Raw genomic sequence first — 26,615 nt, forward strand, 5'->3', positions numbered from 1 at the left:
CGTACCTACCTTGGCCTGCGGCGCTACACTGTCAGAAAAAAAGTCCGTAAATTTACGGAGAAAGTTACTCAATTTTGGGAATGGAGGCCCCGTAAATTTCCATATTTTAACGGGATTCTCCTATTTTTACGGAGTTTTTCCGTATTTTTGCAGAAATAAACGCATTCTAACTGTTTATTTCCCCTCCTTCCCCCTTCGATGTTAATGTGAACAGTGCCCTTTTAGACGAAAGTGATTTTCCCCAAAACTGTTTGAAGATCCACTTGACCACATGCTATTAGGATCGGATAAATGGACGGAAACCCGAAGCCGAGGTCGCTTTGGGGAAAGGCGCACTCTTGGAACACTAATCATTTGGGTCACCCAGCCCATCGATAACGGAATTAGTCTGTTCTTTTTGATAAGTAAGGTTTGTATTTCATTTATATACATAACTTTTATATTTTTAGGGAGAAAATCCATAATTCAAAAAAACGGAGATCCCCTTTAAAAAAAAATGGACAGTCTCCGTTAAATTTCCGTATTTTTCGGAGTTTTCTGACAGTGTAGCCTGCTTCGGCAGGCAATGGCTTCTCCATCGTCGATTTCCTAACTTGTTGCATGCTGGGGGGTTTCCCCCCCCAGACCCCCCTTCTTTAGATGGAGTTGCTTCATCTGCAGATAACGCGATCTTGACCCTTGTAGCTTTTTCACTTCCCCCGGCGGGGGGGCTCCGCCCCCCAGACCCCCCTTTCCCCAAGACAGAGGCAATTTGCCTACAGAAAACTCGATTTTTCGCCGTTTTTTAAGTGTTTTTCGGCTTTAAAAACCAAACCAGTTGAGCTAGGATGGTGAAATTTCGCGTGTGCCGAGCCAAAGACATACCTAATAAGCCTGCAAAATCTCAGCCAGATGGGCCCGGGCCGTTCAGGGGGAGTAGTGCGGACACCACGCACGCACGCACACACGCAGACAGGAAAAACTTTTCAACCCCACCTGAGTAACGGGCTTCGCTATCGCTCAGCCAATCACCACCAATTTTCTTGGGGATCAATTCAAAGCCTTGCCGTGCTATCAACTTACTTCTGATAAGGTTTTTCTCTCAGGCACTTATAAATTTTTGGCTGAGCGATAGCGAAACCGTTACTCCAGTGGGGTTTAAAAGTTTTTCATGTCTGTCTGTCTGTGTGTTGTGTGTCTGTGTGTCCGCATACTCCTCCTGAACGGCTCGGCTGATTCTGCTGAGATTTTGCAGGGTCATTGGGCATATCCTTTGGGTCGCCACACACCAAAATTCAGCTTTCTATCTCAATTATTTGGGCATATTAGCCAAAAAACACTTTAAAAACGGCAGGAAAAAAAAAACTTTTTGGAACTTTCAACTTTTTGTCAAGTTCAATGTCGTTTTAAATGTTTTTGAGGCTGCTGATGACGAAAATAGAACCCGTTCAGACCTCCGAACGAAAGTTAGCCCCATAAGTGTTGATTTTGATGACCAAATCCTCTTTTTTAGGGGATCACGCCCATTTCCACGGTCTGCCAAGGAAGGGAGCCTACCGAAGGCAGGTTAGCGCCGCAGGCAAAGGGAGGTGTATACGCCAGGCGTGGATTGTCAAAACTGGCGCAGCATCGCGAAGCCTGTTACGACAAGACCAGTGTGGCGTACACCTACCTTTTTAGTACTAAACACGTTGTTAATTACTTTTTTTGATCTGTTACAGATGCCCCTAGTAGAAATAATGGTATATACATTGAAAGGATGATTTACGCCTCCATTCCACATGTTACACCACAGTTAATTCAAGACAAGGGCAAAAAATGGCAGATGATGGTAGTCTATTTCCTCGAGGAATGATCAAATACTTATATGAACTGATAGTTCCCGAAGTTATTCGAAAAGGGGCAGAACCAAGTGATATACCACAGGATTTTAAAATTTGTCTTTAAAAGTATGTATCAAAATATTGCATACCTAACGAACTATAGAGGTAATCTAACTCTTTTTGGCCCGCCCTTCTATTCCAAAAATAGGGGGAGGGCCTATGCATTTGCTTTTGTGTCTGTGTGTTGTTGTTGTTTTGTTGGGTCTGTGTACAAGGAAGGAGTTGAGCTAGAGTAACCAGATTTGGAGGGTACTTCAGGAGTACCGTCCAAACAAATAATCGGGGTGCAAATCCCGTCCGGGTCGCACAAGGGCTGCTGCAGGTGCATCGGTTTACATGAGCGGGGGGGGATTTCCGCCATTATGGTGCTAGCAGGGACATAGGGGTAGTTTTGGAATCGGTGCGACGAGACAAGATGAATGGACCTGGTCCCGACCCCATCGGCCGCTTTTACAAGTTGGCCAGATCAGGATCTTCAAAAAAGGGGGTCGACCGACTAAAAAAATTTATTGCAGATTTCGATTGGTCTCAGCAAGACCTTTTCAACGAGGGGTCGGAAAGGGGGTCCAGGAGCCCGACTTCGTCTATTATATAGTCACATCAGGATCTTGAAAAAAGGGGGTCGACCGACTGAAAATTTTTACTTAAGTTTTCGATAGGTCTTGGCAAGACCCTTCAACGAGGGGTCGGAAGGGGAGTCCAGGAGCCCGCCTTCATGAGTTATGGGAAAAAGTGCGACGGACTCGTTTTGCGCTCCTGCTGTGCCTCTATTGCAAGGAGTTGCAGTAGCATGGCAAATATGGGTATTTTCGGAATGAGGGCTAAGAACAAATGAAATGGGCATATTCTAAGGACAGTTGGAGTAAAAGTGTAAGGACTTTTGCATATTGTGAATAGAAGGGGGGGCCTAAGTCACGATGGTACATCGATAACTTTGCTTTACCCGCTCAGGGGGTGTGTAATGCGAGCGGGCCGAAGGCCCGGGCCTTCGACGGCCAAGTTGGGCTGATGCGAGGGCCGAAGGCCCGAGGAAAGGCCGCCGGCAGGCCAAGCTGGGCCGGCCCCTGTCGAACCGAGTTGCCGGCGCAGCGAAGCGGAGCTGGCAACTCGGTTCGACGGAAGGGCGGGCCCTAGCTTGTTGTCTTCATTTCAGCATACATCAACTTAAGGCTCCCTCCGACAGTCAAACTGATTGATACCAAATTGAACGAGGCTCTCTACGATATCTGTCGGAAGGAAAAGAAGAAGCAAATCAAATCTTGGTAACATTTGTTTTATTATTTATTTAGTACCTAATAGCACAATGTTACAAACAATTAAATTGTATTTAATTTATTGTTTTTGTTTCAAAGTTTAAAAAAATGAATTTAGGATCTAATAGCACAATGTTACAAACAATTAATTTTTTTTAAGTTTATTGTTTTTGTTTCAAAAGTTTAAAAAAAAAATTCTGTTCTTATTAAATTTTTGTGTACATAAAGGAAAACATATCTCAAAATTGTTCACTGAAATTATCTTTTCTTTTAAGTAGGTGGGGCCCTATGGATTTTATTAAAAATCTGCTCTTCTCCCACCTCAGTTAAATTCATTTCAGACTTCCCATCCTACATTTTATTCTTTATCTCAAGCATTCAAAATAGTACCAAGCATAAACCAGTGATCAACACTAATACTGCTTACTTCTCAGCCCACCTTTTTCCCCTATGCTACAAATCTGCATTTAGAGGCTGCAATCTTTTCGTGGTGAGCTTTGCAAAATTCCACATCAAACCAGGGGAAAGGGCCCAAAACTGCCTAAGTGATTGAAGGGGGACGATTTCTTTCCGATCTGACTTGACAGGGCTGTAGGGCTGATGACTGGTGCCTCCTCGACAGCGGAGGTTGATCCAGATGGGCTGCGGTCCTCACCTGAAAACACACAATTAAGGGAGGAAAAAGTAAAAAAAAAGTGAAGAGAACGAACTGCTGAAGCTTGTGAGCAGTTCTCGCGAGATGTGATAATTTCGTGTCCTCTCTCTGCACACTAAATGCTTATGGACTTTATGTCGCTTTATGTCCATAACTATGGCCGTATTTGTGCATACTGAAGTTATGTACAAATTTGTACATAATTAGGTACAATGTTTTACATACTTAAGCACAATATGGAAATATTGTTCCTAATTTATGTACAAATTTGTACATAAGTTCTGTATGTACAAAAACGGCCATAGCTATGGACAATAAAGTACATAAGACATTTAGTGTGTGGTTCTTCCAACCTAAACTCGATTTTAACCGGGTCTTTTCCTACCTTTATGTTTTTTGACCGTGCGGACAAGGTACAACTCTCATCAAGATGAAATTTTGCCTCCTTCCACCGTTAAATTGCAAGTTTTACCCTAGAATGTAATTTCCGTGGACACTTTTTGATGTCCTACGCTCCAGATTTGGGGCTTCCCGCCTATACTACAGCCCAAGGGAGTATGAGAAATCACTTTCGGTAAGTGCATTTTGTTCTACGCAAGTGAGGCTACGTTTTGACGTGTAGAACGTATCTCTCGGGTAAAATTTGCAGACACAAGATGATTCCGAAAATTGTCTTCCACAACTAAAATTCAAAAAGTCTAAAATCGGTTTTTTGGGACGGTTTTTCTACCTTATGTGCGACCGTTCTGAAACTTTTCTCATATTGTTGGTGCATTCGTTCTACACAATTTGCAAAGTGGCGGAGTAATGTGGCACCATTAGAACGGAAAATATAAAGTTAATTAAGTTCCAAAGGGGCGAAAAATTGACCTAGCAAGCAATAAGTGTAATTTCCGTTCCACCCATTGCTTGCAGACCATTAAAAATTTTTGATTGCGAACCAATCCTTGTGTGTTTGCCTTGTGGACAAGTTGTTCCAGTAAAATTTTGGTTCCGGTGGCACTTCTGGTTTGGCTTGTACACCCCATTTTATGCAATAATGTAATTTCCGTGGACTGTAATTTCCGTGGACAAAATGAGGTTTTCGTTGCGTTTCACGTGATTTTGGCCTCGCAAGGGCCTCAGCTCTAAAGTATGACGATATTTTTATGTTTTAAACCTCTCTTATGGAGGGAATGCCATCCTGGAGGAAATGGGCATGGGGAATGGGAAGGCAAGCTGAGGAAAGTCGTGGCGTAGTTTAACACAACATCCATCAGGTTAAACCCGCCGCAAGTCACAAAATGGACCCAAACGAGCAGCGAGCCGACTTTTTGCAAGAGTCTAAGCTTTCGACTCCACTCATCAGATTGGTCAAACACTGTATTTTCTGGACAACCATGCGGTTTTATGCTGCTTTGTTCGGCGCGGCCGGCATACTGCCTTGACAGTGTGACTGCGAGTCAGTGAAACCGTTCAACGTTGATTATTCAGATCGGAAAGCTGAACCGAAAGCTTAATGTCTTGCGAAAAATAGGCTCGCTGTATTTTGGGATCTAGCTGACCATTTAAGACTTGCGGTGGACTTAACCTGACCGATATGTTAAGCAACATGACGTCTTTCCTAAGCTTGCCGTTCGAATGCTAAGACCCAGTTTATCGAATAAATTGCAGCAATCTGTTCCTCAAACTCAAAGAGAAATCTTTCCGAAAATATAGGTTAGTAAACGTGGGTGCCAGATATGCTTCCAGGAGGGCTAAATAGACCGCACCGCGAGCGGGCCGCTGTACACCTCGTCACATACTGGTCACACTACGAGTGGGACCTTGTAGCCGCACGAGGTTCTTCTCCGCCAGTATAACGTGGCACCCCAGTAAGGACGGCCGTGTCCCGTTTGGCAGTGCACGCGGGCATCGGGCCCGAAACGGCATACGATCAAAATGTGGTCTAGCCCGAAATTTTTTTGTGAGGTACGCAACTGGAACCAGAATGCACAGATGTGGAGGGAGCTGCCTAAACTGCTAGGCGTTTGCGTTCGTATCGCACCTATTCTAAGGGCCCATTAAAATGTAATTTCCGTGGGCAGTTTCTGAGGCTGTGTAATTTCCGTGCACGGCAAAAAAATTAAAATTGCGATATTTTCTATATTATTGGGGTGATAGCTCGCCCCGATGAATCCATGATCCCTAGTGATGTTCTTAACAAGATAAATGCAAAAAACCCGGTTTCAATTGAACTTTTTTTCAAAAAGTTTCAGGGCCCAAAATTAACCATTTCGCGAGAACTGCTCATGTGGTCCAAGGTTTAATAGTAAATAGCCTGCCCATCCCCGGCCAGACCACTGAAAAGGCGTGCCTGATCGCCTTGTCACCCACGTTGCAATTTGCCAGGGCCGAGCGAGCGCCTGCCAGGGCACAGCGTAGGCCAGCCCGCTCAACAGGCGTGTCTGCGGGGCTGCCTACCCACTATTACCCAGGCGCTCGCGGGACCGAAAAAGGCGCCGGGAGTGTTATGGGAGCCTCGGAAGCGCTTTAGACAGCGAAAATACCCCTTTTCTGCCGTTTGATGAGTATGGCCGGACTGGGCCGCGTGCTGGCCAAGCAATGGCGGGGTGTTGTCCGAGGCCGGGTTTGGCCGGAGTTGACCGGGCCCAGGCCGGGTGTTGGCCGGACTTGGGGCCCGGGGGTTGGCCGGACTTGGCCGGGTGTTGGCCCGGGGCCCGGGTCGGGCCTGGGCCGGGTGTTGGCCGGGTGATGGCCCCCTGGCCGGACTTGGCCTTCGTCTAGGGAAGACCACACACTGCAAAATAATCAGTGTCTCATACGGAGCATGCTACGGCGTTCCGTATGCCCCCCGGAATGGTGATACGGACATGCGTATCACCCCCATGCGGACCCCCAAACAGAAATGATCCATGTTTGGTACCTCGATCCATGTTCGGCACTTTACCCTACAAGGTAGGTTTACGCCAGACCGCGTCTTGTCGTAACAGGCTTCGCGATGTCTCGCTGCCTGTTCCTACAATCCGCGCCTGGCGTACCTACCTTGGCCTGCGGCGCTAGCCTGCCTTCGGCAGGCAAAGGCTTTTCCATCGTCGGTTACTTCTAACTTGATGCATACTGGGGCCCCCGCCCCCCAGACCCCCCTTCTTCAAGACAGAAGTGATCTGCCTGCAGAAAACTCGATGTTTCGCCGTTTTTTAGGTGTTTTTCGGCTATAAAAACTAAACCCGGTAGAGCTAGGATGGTGAAATTTCGCGTGTGCTGAGCCAAGGACATCCCCAATAAGTGTGCAAAATCTCACTGAGATCGGCCGAGCCGTTCAGGAGGAGTAGTGCGGACACACACACACACACACACACCACAGACGGACAGACAGACAGGAAAACTTTTCAACCCCAATGGAGTAACAGGCTTCGCTATCGCTCAGCCAACAAGGCCAGACAAACTATTTCTCGGGAGCAAGAAAAAATTAACTCATTGGGAGTTTTATTAGTGGTAGTTGTTGGGAGTATTCCTATAGGTCAACAACAAAAAACTAGACACATGTTGATCTACAACACTGTTGAACAATTGAACATTATTAGAGGTAGAATCAGGAACATCATTAAACAACTTTTTAACAGCCTTCTTGGCAATTTGTACCGCACGTTCAGCCTGACCATTGCTAGAAGGACTATAGGGCGGTGAATGAATCGGTACAATATCGCACTTAGTGAGAAAGGCTAAAAATCTTCAGCACAGACTGGGGGTCCATTGTCTGCCATCAACTTCGCAGGGTAACCGACAACAGGGAAAATTGACATCTGTGCTTTAACCACAGATACTCAATCAGTGTTATCCATACGTTGAACAGACAACCACTTTAAAAAGGAATCAGCAAAAATAAACAGCTTGACTTTGGTCAGCTCAAAGAAATCTACATGTACCCTTTCAAAGGGGTGTTTGGCTTCTGGCCAAGGAACAAAATCTTTTTTTCTCCTTGATGTTAACCAGAGCACACGAATTACACTGTCCACAATAAATCTCAACGTCCTCAGACATACCTGGCCACTCAGCATACATGCGAGCTAACGCTTTTATCCGGACAATGCCAGGATCAGATTTTCTGAGAGAGGGTAGAACACAAATTATATTACCTAACTTTAAACATTCTGCAAAATAGTCAGATCATTCCGCTACGCACATTTAATACTGACGGATAGCAACATCATCAGGTTTAGGACCAGACCAACCAGAGTGGATAAAGGTCATGACTTAAGTCATGGTAGGATCCTTCAGAGTTCCAGAGGATACCACCGCTACATTGATAGGAAACTCCTGACATAAACCCAAATAGTTAACTTCAGGTACAAACCAAGTACACTTCTTGAGGTTTAAACGAATATTATGCTCATTAAATTCATGTAAGACGAGTTTGGTATTATTAACACACTCATCCAAAGTACTCCCTTTGACTAGGATATCATCAATAAAACTGTGAACATTAGTTAAATTACGAAGAATATCATCCATGGTACTCTGAAAAATTGCGGGCGCACTAGCTATCCCGTAAATAAGTCTGGTAAACACAAACAAACCCTTTTGAGTATTAATAGTAATATACTTCCCTGACTCGAGATCCAACTCTAATTGAAGATAAGCATCGGACAGATCCAAAACAGTGAACAATTTGGCACCAGCCAAATGGGCTAAAATATCTTCAATATAGCTGCTTATTTATAGTTTTCTTAAAGTCTACGCACATTCTTTTATTATTATCCTTCTTAGGAACTAAGACAACAGGGGCAGCATAATCAGAAAAAGACACTTTCTTAATTTAACCTCTACTTAGCAATCCTTTTAACTTCTCATTTAGAACATCAACTAACGCATACGGGACAGGATATGGGTCATTCCACGTAAAGTCGACAAGGCCTCTGCCACCATGGTCACCGAATTGATTCTTCTTTTCGGGGTTTGTTACCCCCATGGTACTAGTTCATGACCGGTACAAAGTTTTTCGAATGTAGCCCCAGGGGCTGAGATATAGCAAAAAACTTTTTTCTCAAATTGCTGCACCAGTGCAACTTTGAAGGTTGATAGCGTCGCTAATATGCATCGTAGACCAAATCCGAGACCAGATTTCGAAAGGGAAAGAAAAATCGAATCTACCAGTGATAAAATTTTTTTGTTTTGAAAAGATTTTTTTACTTTCAAACTTTTACGAAGTTTTAAAATTTGCACAGTTTCCAAGTACCTTAACCAAATTTGGCTCCCGTTGGCTTGAAACTTAGCTTAGACCCTCCTCTAATCGAAACAGTCAACCACAAAATACGTTTTGCGCCGTTCTCGAGAACGAACCATTTCCGTGGAGCTCTGCAACACTCCACTTCACTGTAAAACGGTATTTTAGCCCACCCAGTTTGGGCTGGGCACCCTGGGCGCCCTTCCCGATCGAACCCTGGCTCCGGACCCAGTTCCAGGGTGTCTAGCGCCCCTTCCAGAAAGGCAGCCCATCGTGCCGTGCCGCGCCGCTCCAAGCGAACCGACACACATTTCCCCCGTCTGATAGAAACCTGAACTTTGGTGTGTCCCGAGCCAGGGACAGATCAAATGACCTTTCAAAATCTTATCAAGATCAGCCGAGCCGTTCGTTCAGGAGGAGAAGTGACACTCGCAGACAGACATAAAAAACTTTGCAACCCCACTGGAGGAACAGGCTTCGCTATCGCTCAGCCAATCATCCTGGTGGTTCACGATTGGTGATACAACTTACGGTGGGTCGACCAATTTCCTTTCAATGTGTGAGAGGATCATGTGAGGAAAGTCACATCAAAATCGAAGATGAGTTATTTTGGAAACATCGATTTTTCGGAAAAAAATAAGTTAAATGGAGAAAGTGACATCAAAACTTCCCCCAATCGTCTCGAAACTATTTCCATCGTGTTCCCCATCCGTTTTTACGTTAAAAACCATTGTCGGATCATACCTCAACTTTCAGTAAGTGCGGAGAAATATAAAGAAAATATCATGATTCTGATCGACCAAAGTGAAAACTTCGCTATGTTATCACAGCCAAACGGGGTGAAATATCGCAAAACCGTCTGACATGGGATCTTTTCATAATCACCCCTACACTGTTAAAAATTGTTGTTTTAAAACAACTACACAATTACCAACCTCGACAACGCTGTTGTTTGTGAACAAGTTTGCTTGTTTTAAAACGACGAATTCGTTGCTAATTATTTTTATGACTTATGCTGTTTCAAAACAATATTTTGCTGCGTACAAACAACCCGGACAATCTAAGAAGTGGTTACTGCGGGGTAACCGGGACTCTACTAGGTCTGTGACCTAATCGGCAATAAAAATTGATGCAAATAAGGCTGCCTACCGGTTTACAAACATCTTGTGGACGAACGACGCAACTCGTTAGTAAACAACGAAAGTCATTTGAAAACAACTTTGATCGCTAAGAAAATTAGCAACATATTTACTGCTAAATTACAACGTAATTTTTAACAGTGTACCCCTAAAAAAAGTTGCATCCAAATCGAAGAGATGAATTTCCAAGAGTTCGTTGGGCTGCACCCACACTGCAAACCTAATTCGCCACGCTACACAACTAAGATAGGTTACGTTGACACATTAAATGACATGTTGCCTTGGCACACTCTCATTCCAGGAACGTGACATCACGTTGAAACGAACGTGACAAAGTGTCACGTTCGTTTGAGCATTGTGTCACGTTCGTTTGCATGTGAACAAGCTTTTTTTTTGGCCAATTCACATCCTAACGAATGTGACACAACGCTCAAACGAACGTGACACTTTGTCACGTTCGTTTCAACGTGATGTCACGTTCCTGGAATGAGAGTGCATTTGGTTGCCGTGAGCCGATTCACAAGATTTGGCAATAATTGGTCTGCGTCGAATGCTTCAATCAACCTGCCCTACTCTGCTGAAGTGGAGAAAAGTATAAGGATTTCTCTCGTTGACTTCAAACAATTTAATTAGGATCTTTCTCATGCAGCACAGATAAGATTCTTCTTCTGGTAGGGTCAAATTTTTTCTTCCGCCTGAAAAATGATGAAATTCCAGTTATCTTCTCCTTCCGCTTCATGGATCAGTTAGTGCCTACAATGCAGACGTCGAGCAGTGCTCCGTTCTGGTCCTCGACTAAATTGTGGACTTAGGTCCACCACGCGCGGCGGCATCACCGCTATCTCGTCTCGCCGCGATAAGTGTGTAGGTGGGCCAGGTTGTTGGCCGGCACAGAATTGACGATGCTGCCCCGGCGCGTGGAGGTGCTCGCGGCCCTGGCCTGGGCATTCTGGGCAGCGTTGGCACACTGCGAGGCGTCGGGCGGCGTCGTGAAGCTCCCCGATGACTTCATCGTGGGGTCGGGGACCTCCTCGTACCAGGCCGAGGGCGCGTGGAACGTCAGCGGTAAGTGGTGCACCCGCAATGCAATGAGTTGAAAAATGATTTCCTTCGCAGGCTACGAAGTCGCCGTTTATACTTTGTTGCCACGACGAACGTTCTTAGTAGGAATTTATCAGTGTAAGAAGCGCTGTGCCTCTAAATATCAAAAGTGGTTACCCCTCGGCGATATGAAGTCGCCGTTTATACTTTGTTGCCACGACGAACGTTCTTAGTAGGAATTTATCAGTGTAAGAAGCGCTGTGCCTCCAAATATCAAAAGTGGTTACCCCTCGGAGACCACGTGAGAAATTATACGAATGCACACTGAGATTCCAAACTTCCAAACGCTATGAGTATAGCACGTATTGTGCAATGCACCGAGATATCGCACCATGCGTGCAATGCCTCAGCCGCATTGCACCTTACGTGCAAGTGCAAATGCATCCCGAAAATGCCGTATGCCAATGCATGGGAATGGAATCCAAAAGCATTGTCCCAATTGCCGCTTTGTTATTGGATTCTCATCATGAGAAATAATTAAACTGTAGGTTTACTTAAAAAAATGTCCGCGGAGTGTCGGAGAGTGCAGTGCATTTAGTGTGGACTTGTTTTTTCGGATCGACAGGGAAGGGCGAAAGCCTCTTCGACCGCATTCTGCATTCCAGTGCCTTGACGGGAGTGCCCAACGCTGATGTGGGCGCAGACTCTTACCACCGAAGCAAAGACGACGTGGCTGCTGCTCGCGAACTGAAGGTAAGTTATGTGATGAGGGGCCAAGTAAGTCTTCCACACACATTCCAGATTGTCGCGCTCACTTTCGTACATTACGTTTTCGGTTTTGGAACATGTCTTACACGACGTTCGTACGAAAAACCGCGCAGTTTGGAGTACTCTAGTTTTGAGTAAAATCGGGTACTAATTTTTGCGAGAAGTTGCATCTGCGCCAAAAACTGTGGCATCTCGGAAAAAGTTTGTACCAACAAATTAAATGTGTACTGACTGAAATAATGTGCAAGTGAGTGAAGTGAGATTGTCAGTGCACCGAGTCGCGCCACTTGGCCCTTTAAGGGGTCATTGTCTTAAGATCTTAGGATCGTTTCCGGATAAAAGATCTTATCTCACCCGGTTGTTTCAATGTGAAGGACTTTGTATTGAATGCTACACAGTTAAAAGAGGGTTCGACTTTCGAACCCACATAGGCTCGCAAAACGGCCTTAAGTAGGATCGAACCCATCTTGGTTCGGATATCGGACTCCGTGGCGACAAGATGGGTTCGATTTTCGGCTTTGCAGGGTTCGAGTCGAGTGAATTTTCAAAATTAAACAAATTGACATTTTCAAACAGATTTTGATTGGTCTCGAGAAGACGAACAAAAAAATGTCAACACGTGTCATGGGTTAAAATGGAGAATAAAAGAGCTATTAGATTTTTAGATTGTTAAAATGGTTAAGCCGTTAAGATTTTCTGATTGACCAGTGAAACCAAAACAATGGTGATGATCAAGTCTTTACCTTGGCCCAACATTAGACTCAATGTTGCTTTGTTTCCAACAGCTGCGAATGTATCGCTTCTCCCTGTCTTGGCCACGCCTCCTTCCCAATGGCTGGACCAGTAACGTCAACCAGGACGGACTGCGCTACTACAACCAACTTATAGACGATCTGCAGGACAGCGGTATACAACCGATGGTAAGTACAGTGGGAATTTAGACCCGAGGAAGGCACACTGCCAGACCAGGCGATAGCACCTGAAAGCCTGTTGTATTTGTGGTTATCTCCGAGTGTATCGAAGAAAATTAAGGCCATCGCTTGTTTGAGCCGAAATACAGGACATTTCTAAAGAGTGATCCGTGTTTGGTAACCTTACCCTATTTTACCCCATTCCGCTTCTGCCGTCTGTCAGTCTGCAGGTAATTTTCTTTGTTCCAGGTAACCCTCTTCCACTGGGACGCCCCGCAGGCTTTGCAGGATGAGTTCGACGGCTGGAACGATGACAAAATGGTCGACGCCTTTGTGGCCTATGCAGACTTTGCATTCACCCATTTTGGTGACAGGGTATGTTGACACTGGCCGCACGCACACGTTGCCAGCGGAAAATAGTCCCACATTAGCGCAACTAAAATGGAGAAGCGAGTGCAGTCTCTCGATGGCTTCATAAGCAAGTGTAAACCGTCATAATTACAGAAAATCCTCTTCCTCAAGGGATATAAACTACAGGTTTATGCTTGTTCCCATAAATGGTAACAAAACCGAAAAAGAACGGACTCTTTACGTTGATATATTTAGCTTTGTGACTATAATAGAATTCATACGCTTTCAGCACGTTACTGACTTTTTTCTCAATTATTACTTTTTTGTATAGGCAAAAATAACATGAAGTATTTTCTAAGTAAGTATGACTAATTTCTTTTGTAAAATTGTGTACAAAACTAAACTGTCAGTACATTAATATTACCTAAGTAGTTCTTTTAGAAAGGAGAAGTACGTGTTATGGTTGCACAAATCACCTGCATAAGAACTGACAGAATGAACCAAAAGTTAGTAACGTGCTGAGAGTGTAAGCTCGCACAAATTTTCATATACATCTTTACAAATCTTGTTTTTACCTGGGTCAGTTTTTGGTGCATATTCGTGCGGTTTGGTTTCGAAAACACAGTTTCACCTCCTCTATTACCAGTGCGCGTAGCAGAACACCTTGGCATCTGAATCAACTTTAAAATGTTGCTCCAAGAGTCCGCGGGTCAAAATGAAAATTTCGTCAAGTCGTTTCCATTTTTCTTACCTCAGGCGCGTTTGAGCTCCAGAGCTTGCTGTACAAGACCAGAACCGAGCGTGTCACCCCACTAATGGATTCCTCGTCCGGAGTGCAATCCTTTTGTTGGGTCACGCGTTAGGTTGCAGTCCCATTGGGCGAATGTAGGTCAACTTGAACGGCGTTTGACCCCGACCCCCTCAGAACTTGCTCCAAACAGTCTTAAATCATTGGTCTTTACCTAAAATCACCCCAAAAAAAATTTGGTTGAAAAATATTAACATTTGGCTGAGCTGTGGCACTTTTTGTTTTTTGGTCAATTTTAGTGAAATTAGTACAATGATAATTTGAAAAAACAATTTTTTCTCGAAATGGGGATTTTTGAGGCCTGATTTGTTTGACATGAGTTGTCTTATGATAGACCAATGCAATACCGGTCATAGACCCCACCTCACTCAATTTGCACTGAAGGCTGAAGAATTTCTAGTAATTTTACCTAAAAATCAAAACATTAAACCTTGCCCCACCTTTCAAAATTCATTTCTATGCATGAAAATCTACCTTAGGGCCCTGGCAACAACATATAAAAAATCTGGGATGGAGTTTTTCATATTAAGGAAATCGTTCCAGAAAGCGCTACTTTTGACTTGTCGATTTAGCTAAAACGCATGAAATTTCACCAAATATAAAGTACGATGAGGTCAATCTTGCTATTTTAGCCTCTTTGGGCAGTATCAGAGGCCAATGGAGTTTGAGGGGAGTAAAAAAGAACATATATACAATTTGCACGTGTACTACGAACACCAACTTCTGACAGCTTTTGAATAGGAAGCCCAAGAAAATATAATCCGTAATAATCAAGTGGATCTTGGGGAGTTGTTAATCGATTTTTACCATTTACTTCTGCTGTCTGTCTCACTTTAGTCCACTTCTGTCCTGTCGTTGTGTCTGGAGAGAATGCCAATTCTTATTGTTGAGCCTCCAAATCAGTTTGGTGATGGAACCCAAACAGCTAACTCAACTCGAGACGGAACCAACCATGTAGAGTAACTCCAGCCCATGGTGGAACGAAATCCGGGCTTGGGTCACGGAATCGGTTCAAGCTTTGTTGGTTCAATTGATACCAGTAGGACATATCAACCCCAGGTGCAAAGTTGGCTAGCTCCAAAACACGGTGAAGGGAGATACGGTGGGGACACTAGGCGCTGCGGAGTGAAGCCCGTTTCTGGACGTTCCGTAGTTCCAAACGCTCCGCCAGGATGCGCTGTTCCCCATGTGGGCCGAGGTGGTGGGGGAAGAGGGCCGGCTCACTATTGGCTGGCGGCTGGCTACCGCGCACCGCCGCTCACCGCCTCCAGCGGCCAGCCAATAGTGAGCCGGCCCACTTCCCCCTCCACCTCGGCCCACTTGGAGAACAGCGCTACTAGCGGAGCGTTCGGAACGACGAAACGGGCCAAAAACGAGCTTCACTCGGCCGCGTGGCGGAGGGCCCGAGTGTCCCCACCGTATCTCCCTACACCGTGCTCCAAAAACACTTGAGATGTCTACATTTTTCTAAATTTAACAGAGTTAGCGGAAAAATGTTGCTTTCTGATTTTTTATAACAAAGTTGTTTTTTTTTCAGTTCTAGCTTGTGTTTCCTTTTCCTGCCTACCCTTCATTTAGATAAAATCATGACTAGCCAGAACTGTAGAAACAACTCTAACTATCTAATAATCAGAAAGCGTCATTTTCCCGCTAAATTAGTCAAATACAGCAAAATGTAGATATCTCAAGTATTCTTTGAGCTAGCCAACTATGCACCTGGGGTTGATGTGTCATACTGGTACCTATTGAACCAACAAAGCTTGAACCGATTCCGTGACCCAAGCCCGGATTTCGTTCCACCATGGGCTGGAGTTACTCTATATGCTTGGTTCCGTCTCGAGTTGAGTTGGCTGTTTGGGTTCCATCACCAAACTGATTTGGAGGCTCAACAATAAGAATTGACATTCTCTCCAGACACAAACGACAGGACAGAAGTGGACTAAAATGAGACAGACAGCAGAAGTAAATGGTAAAAATCGATTAACAACTCCCCCTGATCCACTTGATTATTACGGATTATATTTTCTTGGGCACGGTGTAGGGAGATACGGTGGGGACACTCGGGCCCTCCGCCACGCGGCCGAGTGAAGCTCGTTTTTGGCCCGTTTCGTCGTTCCGAACGCTCCGCTAGTAGCGCTGTTCTCCAAGTGGGCCGAGGTGGAGGGGGAAGTGGGCCGGCTCACTATTGGCTGGCCGCTGGAGGCGGTGAGCGGCGGTGCGCGGTAGCCAGCCGCCAGCCAATAGTGAGCCGGCCCTCTTCCCCCACCACCTCGGCCCACGTGGGGAACAGCGCATCCTGGCGGAGCGTTTGGAACTACGGAACGTCCAGAAACGGGCTTCACTCCGCAGCGCCTAGTGTCCCCACCGTATCTCCCTTCACCGTGTTCTTGGGCTTCCTGTTCAAAAGCTGTCAGAAGTTGGTGTTCGTAGTACACGTGCAAATTGTATATATGTTCTTTTTTACTCCCCTCAAACTCCATTGGCCTCTGATACTGCCCAAAGAGGCTAAAATAGCAAGATTGACCTCATCGTACTTTATATTTGGTGAAATTTCATGCGTTTTAGCTAAATCGACTAGTCAAAAGTAGCGCTTTCTGGAACGATTTCCTTAAAATGAAAAACTCCATCCCAGATTTTTTATATGTTGTTGCCAGGGCCCTAAGGTAGATTTTCATGCATAGAAATGAATTTTGAAAGGTGGGGCAAGGTTTAATATTTCGATTTTTAGGTAAAATTACTAGAAATTCTTCAGCCTTCAGTGCAAATTGAGTGAGTAGGGGTCTTTGACCGGTATTGCATTGGTCTACCATAAGACAACTCATGTCAAACAAATCAGGCCTCAAAAATCCCCATTTCGAGAAAAAATTGTTTTTTCAAATTTTCATTGTCCTAATTTCACTAAAATTGACCAAAAAACAAAAAGTGCCACAGCTCAGCCAAATGTTAATATTTTTCAACCAATTTTTTTTTCGGGTGGTTTTAGGTATAGACCAATGATTTAAGACTGTTTGGAGCAAGTTCTGAGGGGGTCGGGGTCAAACCCCGTTCAAATTGACCTGGATTCACCCATTAGGCGACTTGTGAGCTCAAAACACATCCGGGATCTTGACCGCCTCCATCGGTCTTCTAGCCCACTGTGTCACGGTTGGTATTCTCGACCTGAAGGTGCGGTACTGGACCACGCACAACGAGCCCTACCTGTTCTGCAACTTCCTCCCCAACATTGCCGCCTTCCTCGCCGGCACGGAGATACCGGACACCGCGCCCACACCGGCACCCGGTCAGGAGGCGAACGACTACAAATGTCTGCAGAGAATAGTGCTGTCGCACGCCCGCGCCTACCGGCTGTACCAGGAGAAGTACGCGGCAAAGCAACATGGTAGGTGCCGCAAACACTGGCGCTCAGAAATAATTACAAAAGTACAAATGAAAAATTACGTTATAAGTGCCAGGTATTACCACCTCTTAGAAATGTTTTTATGTTGGGCATCCCATGCACTCTAAATGTCTTACGAAGAAATTTCCCATATTACGAAGGAAAGGCGCAAGCATAATACGAATGTGGTTTTTCTTCGTATTACGAAGGTTTTTCTTTGTATATCTTACAGTGAAAAAGCTAAAAAGATTCGTACTACGAAGGAATATTGCTTCGTATCATGCTTGCGCCGAATTCACTGCAGCATACGAATAACATGGGTCAAATTTCATTGTTAGACATTTAGAGTGTGGTTCTTCACTTCACGGTAAAAACGGTAGCCTATAGGTAACCTATACTGAAAACATAGGCGACGGCGATTTCCAGAGACTTCTCCTGGAGAACTGGGGACCATTTTCGCCTTGTACCTGGGAATGAACCGATGTTAGTGGGAATCCCACGAGAAGTGAATCACCTCACCGCAAACTTAAGTGTGTACATGGTACATTCTTATTTAAAGCATCCTTCCAAGCAGGCCACGAATTTGTGTACTTTTGCTGTGGCTTTTTCTTGCAATACGGTGGGTAAAAGTCGTCAATTTGCGATGAGGTTGTCATCATTTTAAAGTGATGAAAGTATCGTCCCCGATTTTTCATAAAGAGACAACTTTTCAAAGTGCAATGGATTTCTCCTTCAGAGAGCAATCCACGTACTGATCGAATCCCATTTAGCGACTCCACCACGTCTGGAATTTCGGTCACCTCCACCGGTCTTATGGCCCACTGTGCACTGTGCCGTGGAAATGCACTGACATGTTACTGCGACACTGCAGGGCTCATCGGGCTGAGTAACTTCGCCTTCGCCCCGCGGCCGAACTCCTCGTCCTTCGCGGACGTGGCCGCGGTGCGGCGCTACAACCTGCTGACGCTGGGCACCACGTTCGGGCCGCTCGTCACGGGGGACTACCCCGTCGAGGTGCGCCGCATGGTGGACGAGGCCAGCGAGCGCGAGGGGCTTGGCAAGTCGCGGTTGCCCGAGTTCAGCGCCGACCAACGCGCCATGCTCAGAGGTTTGCGTCTCTAAAACCGTCGACTCCCCAAGACAAGCACTCATTTTAATTAATAATGTTTGAAAAAAAGTGCAGAAGCGCGAAAAAGTTTTGGTTATTTATGTCAGATTCAATGAAAGTACACACTAAATGTCAGTGCAATTTTGTGCGTGGTCTCAATTCCAAACGTGCGAGCTTTTTCGAACAAATTTGTACAAAAAGCACGTTTGCACAAAAATTTTTTGTCAAAACTTTTGAAAACTGTTTGCTCTCTAATACAAGCAAAACGTTTACAAATTACACATTTGAAAAAAGTTTTTATAAAATGTGCCAAAGCGCTGAAAAATGATCTTATCTGGGCGTTCCCCCCAAGAGAATCTTATCTTAAACACAGGCAAATTTCACTTTCTTTTTTATCATTTGGGATAAATAGAAGAGTAGGCGGAATGTCATTCTACATGCACTTTTGGTTTCTTTGAGCTTCCATCTTCAGATTTACGTGAACTGAAGCACAAATTTTATTGATATGTAGCTGTATCAAATGATCAAACGAACTGAAATTCGCCTGCGTTTAAGATAAGATTCTTGGGGGGAACGCCAATGAATAGGACCCTTCGAAATGGTTTTCGGTGATCAATGATGAGTTTAGTTTAAGTAGTATGAATTAAATTAGTGATGTGAAACCAGGACATACTCTAAAACTCATTCAGCATTACTTTGCTCATACACTACACATACGTTCGCACGCAGCATTTGCTGTATACATGGGCATTTATGTGGTATTTACCGAATTTACTTCGGTTGACGAACTAGCCAACACCAACTCGAGCTGTAGCCAACGGAATCACTGAACCATTGCCTGTGCTTTCCACCCCCCCCCCCCCCCCTTACCAACTAATCACTTCTGGGATTCTCCTTCGTGCAGGAACCATTGACTTTCTCGGCGTCAATAATTACTTTGGACAGACAATCGCGGCTGCGAAACGACCGGAGCGAGGAAGCGCTCTGACCGACGCGGCGGTGCGAGTGGTTGCCAACGACGTGTTTGGCTCTCATGCTGTCACTGCATTTTCTCAGGTACGGACTGTAACCAATACAGTGGGCAGCAGCCACAGAACTCCGTATTTCGGTTCACAATCCAACGAGCGAAAGTGGTTGCATTCACAGCCAGGCGGACCAATAGAAAGCGTGCGCTTTTGTTTCCAGATGACACCCTGGAGTTTGAAGGAGGCGGCGCTGTGGTGTTGGGCGGAGTACCGCGTCCCCATATTCGTGACGGAGAACGGTTTCATCACAGAGAACAGCGTCGTATCCCTTGACGACAACATCCGCGCTGTTTACCATAGTGTGAGTGAGACTAACCCTCAAGTGGTTTCGGCACCACTCCTGGTAGAAAGCAACTCCAGGTTGCTCATTTCTGATTTCTGCAAACTTTCAGTCTAACATAGCTGCAGAATTGATGTGCAGACTGTACATCCTCTAAAACCAAGTTGGCACCTGTTTGCGCGTTTTTGGACATTGCACCCAGGCACGCTATTTCTAGTAATCATGTCCTTTAATTGGCAGGCCTACATGCGGGAGCTAGTTCGAGGCATCGAAGAAGATGGCGTGCGTGTTCTCGGCTACTTGGCGTGGAGCCTCATAGATCTTTTCGAGTGGGTTCGTCAGTACAAGTACGTTTCCAGTCTTACGCCCGTGAAACATTAAAATTAGGCTAGTATCCTGAGAAGAAAATTCAAAGATTCGTATTATGAAGATAAAATGCTTCATATTGTGCTCTCGCTGAATTCACTGTGAAAACCTTAGTTCACATCTCACTAAGAGAAAGTACTGAGTACACTCATCGGCTTTCAGTGCATGCACACTGTTCGAAACAAATTGGTGGCTTGGTCTGCTTGGTGGCCGCTCGCTCTGGAAGCTCTTCCAAGCCTTTCTTCTCTTTGCAGATATTCGTACGGTTTGGTGCACGTGGACTACGCCGGCGGATCGCTGAACCGAACGCTCAAGAAGTCCTCGGCGTTCTTCAAGGAGGTTGGGGAGACGAGGACCATTCCCGAAGTGGCTGCCAGCTCGGCGCGTTTCTCGTCTTCGCTGCTGCCCGTCTTCGCCGGCCTCATTTTACTGAAATGCCTTTAACAGCACCATTTACATTCACCCGTCAAACTTTATCGCATCTGTTTCTGAATCGTTTCTCATTAAATCTAGTATTTATAAAACTTAAACCGATTGTTCAATTTAAGTTAACCGTTTAATAGAATGAGGAGTGAGTGATGAGGGGTCGGCGCCCGAAGTCGATGGGGAATCACAATTTCGTTAACTGAATACGTACAACTCTAGTGCCCTGAAAAACCAAACGTGGTCTAGGCCACACCAACTGATGGAGTCATCTAGGTGCCATTTTCGCTGCCGCCCTCGCCGAGGACGTGCCCGTGTCCAGAGCCATGCACGAGGTCGACGTGGACGTGCAGCAGCACATCTGGCGCTGCGTGCACGCCAAGAACCTGCCCGTCGACGCCCGGTCGACCTGGTTTGAAGCAGACCACGACGTGCTCCCCACCGCCATCCATCCGGCTGCAAGCCACCAAGCAGGCCGCGGCGCCGGACTGCTCCCGGTGCCAGGAACCGGAGGACGTCGAGCACCGCCTGGCGCGCTGCGGCGCCGAGCGGCAGGCCGCCTGGCTCCGGCTGCGGCAGCGGGTCCTGGAGCAGAGAAGCATCATGTGGCGGCCATTTTACCGAGCACTTCAAGTTTTTTTAAACCGTTTTTAGTAATGTTCAAACATCAAGATAGATTCACTGTGTAAAATGAAGTACCTGAGTTTTCCATATCTATTTTATTTATGTATCTATTATTTATTACCACGAATTTCATTGATGTTATTAAAAACAAGGTAGGTTTACGCCAGACCGCGTCTTGTCGTGACAGGCTTCGCGATGTCTCGCGGCCTGTTCCTTCAATCCGCGCCTGGCGTACCTACCTTGGCCTGCGGCGCTAGCCTGCCTTCGGCAGGCATTGGCTTCTCCGTCGTCGGTTACTTCTTACTTGTTGCATGCTGGGGGGCGGCCCCCAGACCCCCCTTCATTCCAGGTAGAGTTGTTTCATCTACAGATAACACGTTCTTGACCCTTGTAACTTTTTAACTTGTTGGGGCTAGGGGGCTCCGTCCCCCAGACCACCCTTTCTTCAAGGCAGAAGTGATCTGTCTGCAGAGAACTCGATTTTTCGCCGTTTTTTGGGTGTTTTTCGGCTATAAAAACTGAACCAGTTGAGCTAGGATAGTGAAATTTCGCGTGTGCCGAGCCAAGAACATACCTAATAAGCCTGCAAAATCTCAGCCAGATCGGCCGAGCTGTTCAGGAGGAGTAGTGTACACACACACACAGACAGACAGACAGAAAAAACTTTTCAACCGCACTGGAGTAACAGGCTTCGCTATCGCTCAGCCAAAAATGGGATCTAGGAAACGCTGTGTCCTGAGTTGCGTTGAGTCCCTGAATTGAAAAGGAAACGCTTGTCTGGTCTCTTCAAAGTAACTTTGATGTCTGTATTTTGTTTTATTGGCTGAGCAGTAGCGAAGCCTGTTCCTTTAGTTGGGTTGAAAAGTTTTTCCTGTCTGTCCGTGTGTGTGTCTGTGTGTCTGCACTACTCCGAAACGGCTCGGCCGATTCTGCTGAGATTTTGCAGGGTCATTAGGCATATCCTTGGCTCGCCACTCACCAAAATTCAGCTTTCCTATCTCAATCCCTGCGATTGAAACCATCAATAAACTCTTGAAACACGGTAGAAAAAAAAACTTTTTTGGTACTTCTAACTTTTTGTCAAATTTCATATGGTTTCCAATATTTGATCCAGGAAGCGGAAGAAGGGAATAACTTGACTTATCCCCAAATTGAGTTTTTATTTTATTATTGTGCCTTAGAATGGTTTACATCATTACACCTAATTATTTGACTGAATTCCAAGCAGTTTCGGAGAAAATCCACATGGAAAAAGGGTATAACTCAACTTAACCCCTTTTTCGGTCTAAATTTCATTGGAAAATGGAGATAACTCAACCTTAGTCTACATGGGTCCGTTTGACAAATTGGCAAAAGGATATAACTCAACTTGTGTTTTTATGAATCTAGTGTTAAAAGAATCAACTCAACTTAACCCCCCCTAAATTTTAAATTTCAATTTGGAAAAAAGAGCTAAGTCCAAAAAATACACCAGAGTAACATACACTTTATGCAGACTATTGTTCCACTTGACTTGTCTCCAAATTCCTCTTTGTTTAGGAAATATAAGGTGAGCTGACTCTGTTTTCCATTTCAACGGAAAGTGACAAGTCGCAGAAATCCTCTACGGAGTGACCTTACACTTTCGATTCTTTTTTCAAAACTTTACTAATGCTTTTTGAAATTATTAACATCTGCAACATTCATTTGTTTTGTTTTAGTTTTCCCTGCTAACAGTTTTTTGTTTCTCCTGAAAAATGGTCAAAATTGAGTTATCCCCTTCTTCCGCTTCCTGGATCATTTTTGAGGGCGCTGATGACGAAAATAGAGCCCATTCTGACCCACGACCCAAAGTTAAGTCCCATTAGCGTACATTTTGATCACCAAATGCTATTTTTAGTGGGGATCACGCTCATTTCTACGGTTCACCAAGGAAAGCAGCCTGCCGAAGGCAGGCTAGCGCCGCAGACCAAGGAAGGTGTATACGCCAGGCGTGGATTGTCGAAACTGTCGCAGCATCGCGAAGCCTGTTACGATAAGACACGGTCTTGCCTGTCTTATTATTGGCTGAGCGATAGCGAAGCCCTTGCCGTGTTTGGGGGCGCCGAAAGGCGGCTGGTCGTGCGTCTGTCCTCCGGGTGGTCGGGGGGAAAGGGCTGGGGGTGGGGGCTGGGGGGTCGTCATGAGGCTAACATTTTAGGTTTCACTGCGCCTAAACCGCTGGACCGATTGAGTTCAAATTTTGTGGGTAGTTACCTGTTAGGGAGGACTTCACTTTTCAGGTGTTAAATTTGACCCCCACCCCCTTGAACGCCCCCACCCCCTAAAAACGATGCTGACCATTTTTTGCTTCTGTACGAGCCACATGAGGTGCTGTGCGAAAATCAATCGTTTCGGTGGGTGGGGGCAGCCTCCAAGAACGACCCCTCCAAATTTCAGCCCGATACTACTAATAGTTTTCGTCTGAGAGGCTTAAATGTGATAGGACGTGGTGCCAGCATTTTGGCGTTTTGTCTGTCTGTCTGTGTGTCTGTAACTCACTCACGTTTCTCAGCAACTACCACCAATAGTCACCAAATTTCGCATCGAACATCTCCTAAACCTCCTACAGGGGGAGTTTATCTCAGTTTAACAATATGTATCGTTTGAAATATTCAAAACATCGTTTTGAACTATAGGTTATTCGCGTTGTTGAGTTGGTAACAACGAGTGGCTGACCAATTTCTCATACCTGCTGCCGCGCTTGCTAGCCGTCTGCAAGACGGGTCGGCACTTCTGTAAATAAAACAAACTGAAGAGCGAAGGGGCTCAAATAGGTTCTGAGTTAGTTTTTGGCCCGCCCTTCTATTCAAAAAATAGGGGGAGGGCCTATGCATTTGCCTTTGTGTCTGTGTGTTGTTGTTGTTGTTGTTGTTGTTGTTGTTGGCGTCTGTGTACAAGAAAGGAGTTGAGCTAGAGTAACCAGATTTGGAGGGTACTTCAGGAGTACCGTCGAAACAAATAATCCGGTGGTGCAAATCCCGTCCGGGTCGCACAAGGGCTGCTGCAGGTGCATCATGGTTTACATGAGCGGAAGGGGGATTTCCGCCATTATTGGTGCTAGCAGGGTACATATGGGTATTTTTGGAATCGGGGCGACGAGGCAAGATGAATGGACCTGGTCCCGACCTCATCGGCCGCTTTTACCAGTTGGCCAGATCAGGATCTTCTAAAAAGGGGGTCGACCGACTAAAAAAATTTATTGCAGATTTCGATTGGTCTCAGGGACATTCCACGTGAATCCAACGACGGTTTGGAATCGAGGTCCTCGGATTTCGACCTAAGTGGTATCAATCGATTCGGTATCGGCCCCTGACTCACCATGTAAATTTTTTTGAAAAATTTTTGAACGGTTTAGTTTTTGCACCAGTTTTATGGTTTTATAAGTTTAAAAATAGTAAAAACAAAAATTTTTTTTCAAAATTTTTTGTAGGTGTTCTTGAGGGTTTAGGAATGTGGGAAAAGCATTAAAAGTTGTTTGAGAACCATCTGGGAGGTTTTAAGGGTAGTGAAAATGGTGAATTTTGGTGAAAATTTGACAAATTTCACCGTTCTGAAAATACGTCATCATGGATTTTGGCCAAACTTTTTTTTTCTTTTCCTCTACTATTGGTGCATACTCCCTTAAGAGGGTTTGGATGGCCCGCCACAATTTTTTCTTCTGGAGCCTATAACATGTCTAATTGCGGCATATTTTTCCCTTTAATTGACTGTTTTTTTTGTCGTTTCTCTCGTACGCTTACTTGGTCGACCATGCAGATCACTCAAAGTGAGGATATCAGGGCCGATCAGGGCCCAACACAACTCCTGAAAGCTAGCTCTTCTATATGCAGACTTTTAGGGACCCATGCAACCATTATTATAGTTACTTTACACAAATTTATTTTATTTTGAGGACATTTTCACTCAGATCTCGACTCCTGAGACATGGAGTTTCGAAGTGGACTTTATGTAGTACAGCACATGTTTCAACTTGATTACTCTTTCCATTAAGAATTTCTGAATCTTGCCATCCTTAAATAGTGAGTTGTCACTAAACTTTTGTCCACTTCAAAACTCCATGTCTCAGGTTAGTCGAGATCTATGAGTGAAAATGTCCTCAAAATTAAATAAATTTGTTTAAAGTATCTATGATAATGATTGCATGGGTCCCTAAAAGTCTGCAATTAGAAGAGCTAGCTATCAGGAGTTGTGTTGGGCCCTGATATCCTTACTTTGAGTGATCTGCATGGTCGACCAAGTAAGCGCATGAGAGAGACGACAAAAAAACAGTCAATTAAAGGAAAAAATATGCCGCAATTAGACATGTTATAGGCTCCAGAAGAAAAAATTGTGGCGGGCCATCCAAACCCTCTTAAGGGAGTATGCACCAATAGTAGAGGAAAAGAAAAAAAAAGTTTCGCCAAAATCCATGATGACGTATTTTCAGAACGGTGAAATTTGTCAAATTTTCACCAAAATTCACCATTTTCACTACCCTTAAAACCTCCCAGATGGTTCTCAAACAACTTTTAATGCTTTTCCCACATTCCTAAACCCTCAAGAACACCTACAAAAAATTTTGAAAAAAAATTTTTGTTTTTACTATTTTTAGACTTATAAAACCATAAAACTGGTGCAAAAACTAAACCGTTCAAAATTTTTTCAAAAAAATTTACATGGTGAGTCAGGGGCCGATACCGAATCGATTGATACCACTTAGGTCGAAATCCGAGGACCTCGATTCCAAACCGTCGTTGGATTCACGTGGAATGTCCCCTCAGCAAGACCTTTTCAACGAGGGGTCCCTAAATACCAAATGTGCTTAAGCTCAAATAGATGAAAACAGAAGGAGACAAGAGTCAATCTTTGAGTACAACCAATTTAGTGTCTTGTTCCGTTGGAATAAGAGCCGATAAAGTGAGTGACTCTTTCACTCAAAATTAAACCAAAATTTTTTAAAATCTCATCAAAATAACTATCAGAGAAGCTTCTCCACTACATAAACTCTATTTAAAATCAATGGGGCACTCAGCAAGTTAATACAGACTGAGCAGCTGCTTGTGGCAAGATAACATTACCAAAACCGACTCACACACTATAAGGTTAAACTGCCCAACTCAACATAGGTCAGAAATAAATAATTTCAAGAGTGTCACTCCACTAAAACAAAACGAGAGGCTCATCCCTATCATAGTTAAGATAAAAAATTATCACTCATACTCAAAAGTAAGTTCCTACCAATAAAAGTGTCAAGAGACACTTATACATCCGACGTGATAAATCAAACAAAAAGTAAACATGGTTTTTGATTCTTCAGAATAAGTTTTATTCAGAACAAAAAAATTCACATTCAAAATGAAACAGCTTTCCATTACAAAAACAAACGTAACACATGTTACACATTAAAAAATAACCGATT

General features: G+C 44.8%; 1 protein-coding gene across 2 annotated transcripts; it reads left to right on the forward strand.

Annotated features, from left to right (window-relative positions):
- Positions 1-10,992: 10,992 nt before the first annotated feature.
- On the forward strand, positions 10,993-20,679 carry LOC117645777 (myrosinase 1-like). Of its 2 annotated transcripts, XM_034386177.1 has the most exons (10): positions 10,993-11,180; positions 11,782-11,909; positions 12,710-12,844; positions 13,085-13,210; positions 17,160-17,373; positions 18,242-18,478; positions 19,383-19,534; positions 19,664-19,804; positions 20,024-20,130; positions 20,404-20,679. In XM_034386177.1, the coding sequence occupies exons 1-10, from the start codon at positions 11,018-11,020 to the stop codon at positions 20,591-20,593; spliced, it is 1,593 nt and encodes a 530-aa protein (XP_034242068.1). In that variant the 5' UTR covers positions 10,993-11,017; the 3' UTR covers positions 20,594-20,679. The 2 variants fall into 2 exon arrangements, with proteins under 2 accessions (XP_034242068.1, XP_034242069.1); XM_034386178.1 differs by lacking the exon at positions 18,242-18,478.
- The last annotated feature ends 5,936 nt before the right edge of the window (positions 20,680-26,615 follow it).

Source organism: Thrips palmi, unplaced genomic scaffold (assembly GCF_012932325.1).
Source record: "Thrips palmi isolate BJ-2018 unplaced genomic scaffold, TpBJ-2018v1 HiC_scaffold_19, whole genome shotgun sequence".
Classification (NCBI taxonomy): Eukaryota; Metazoa; Arthropoda; class Insecta; order Thysanoptera; family Thripidae; genus Thrips; species Thrips palmi.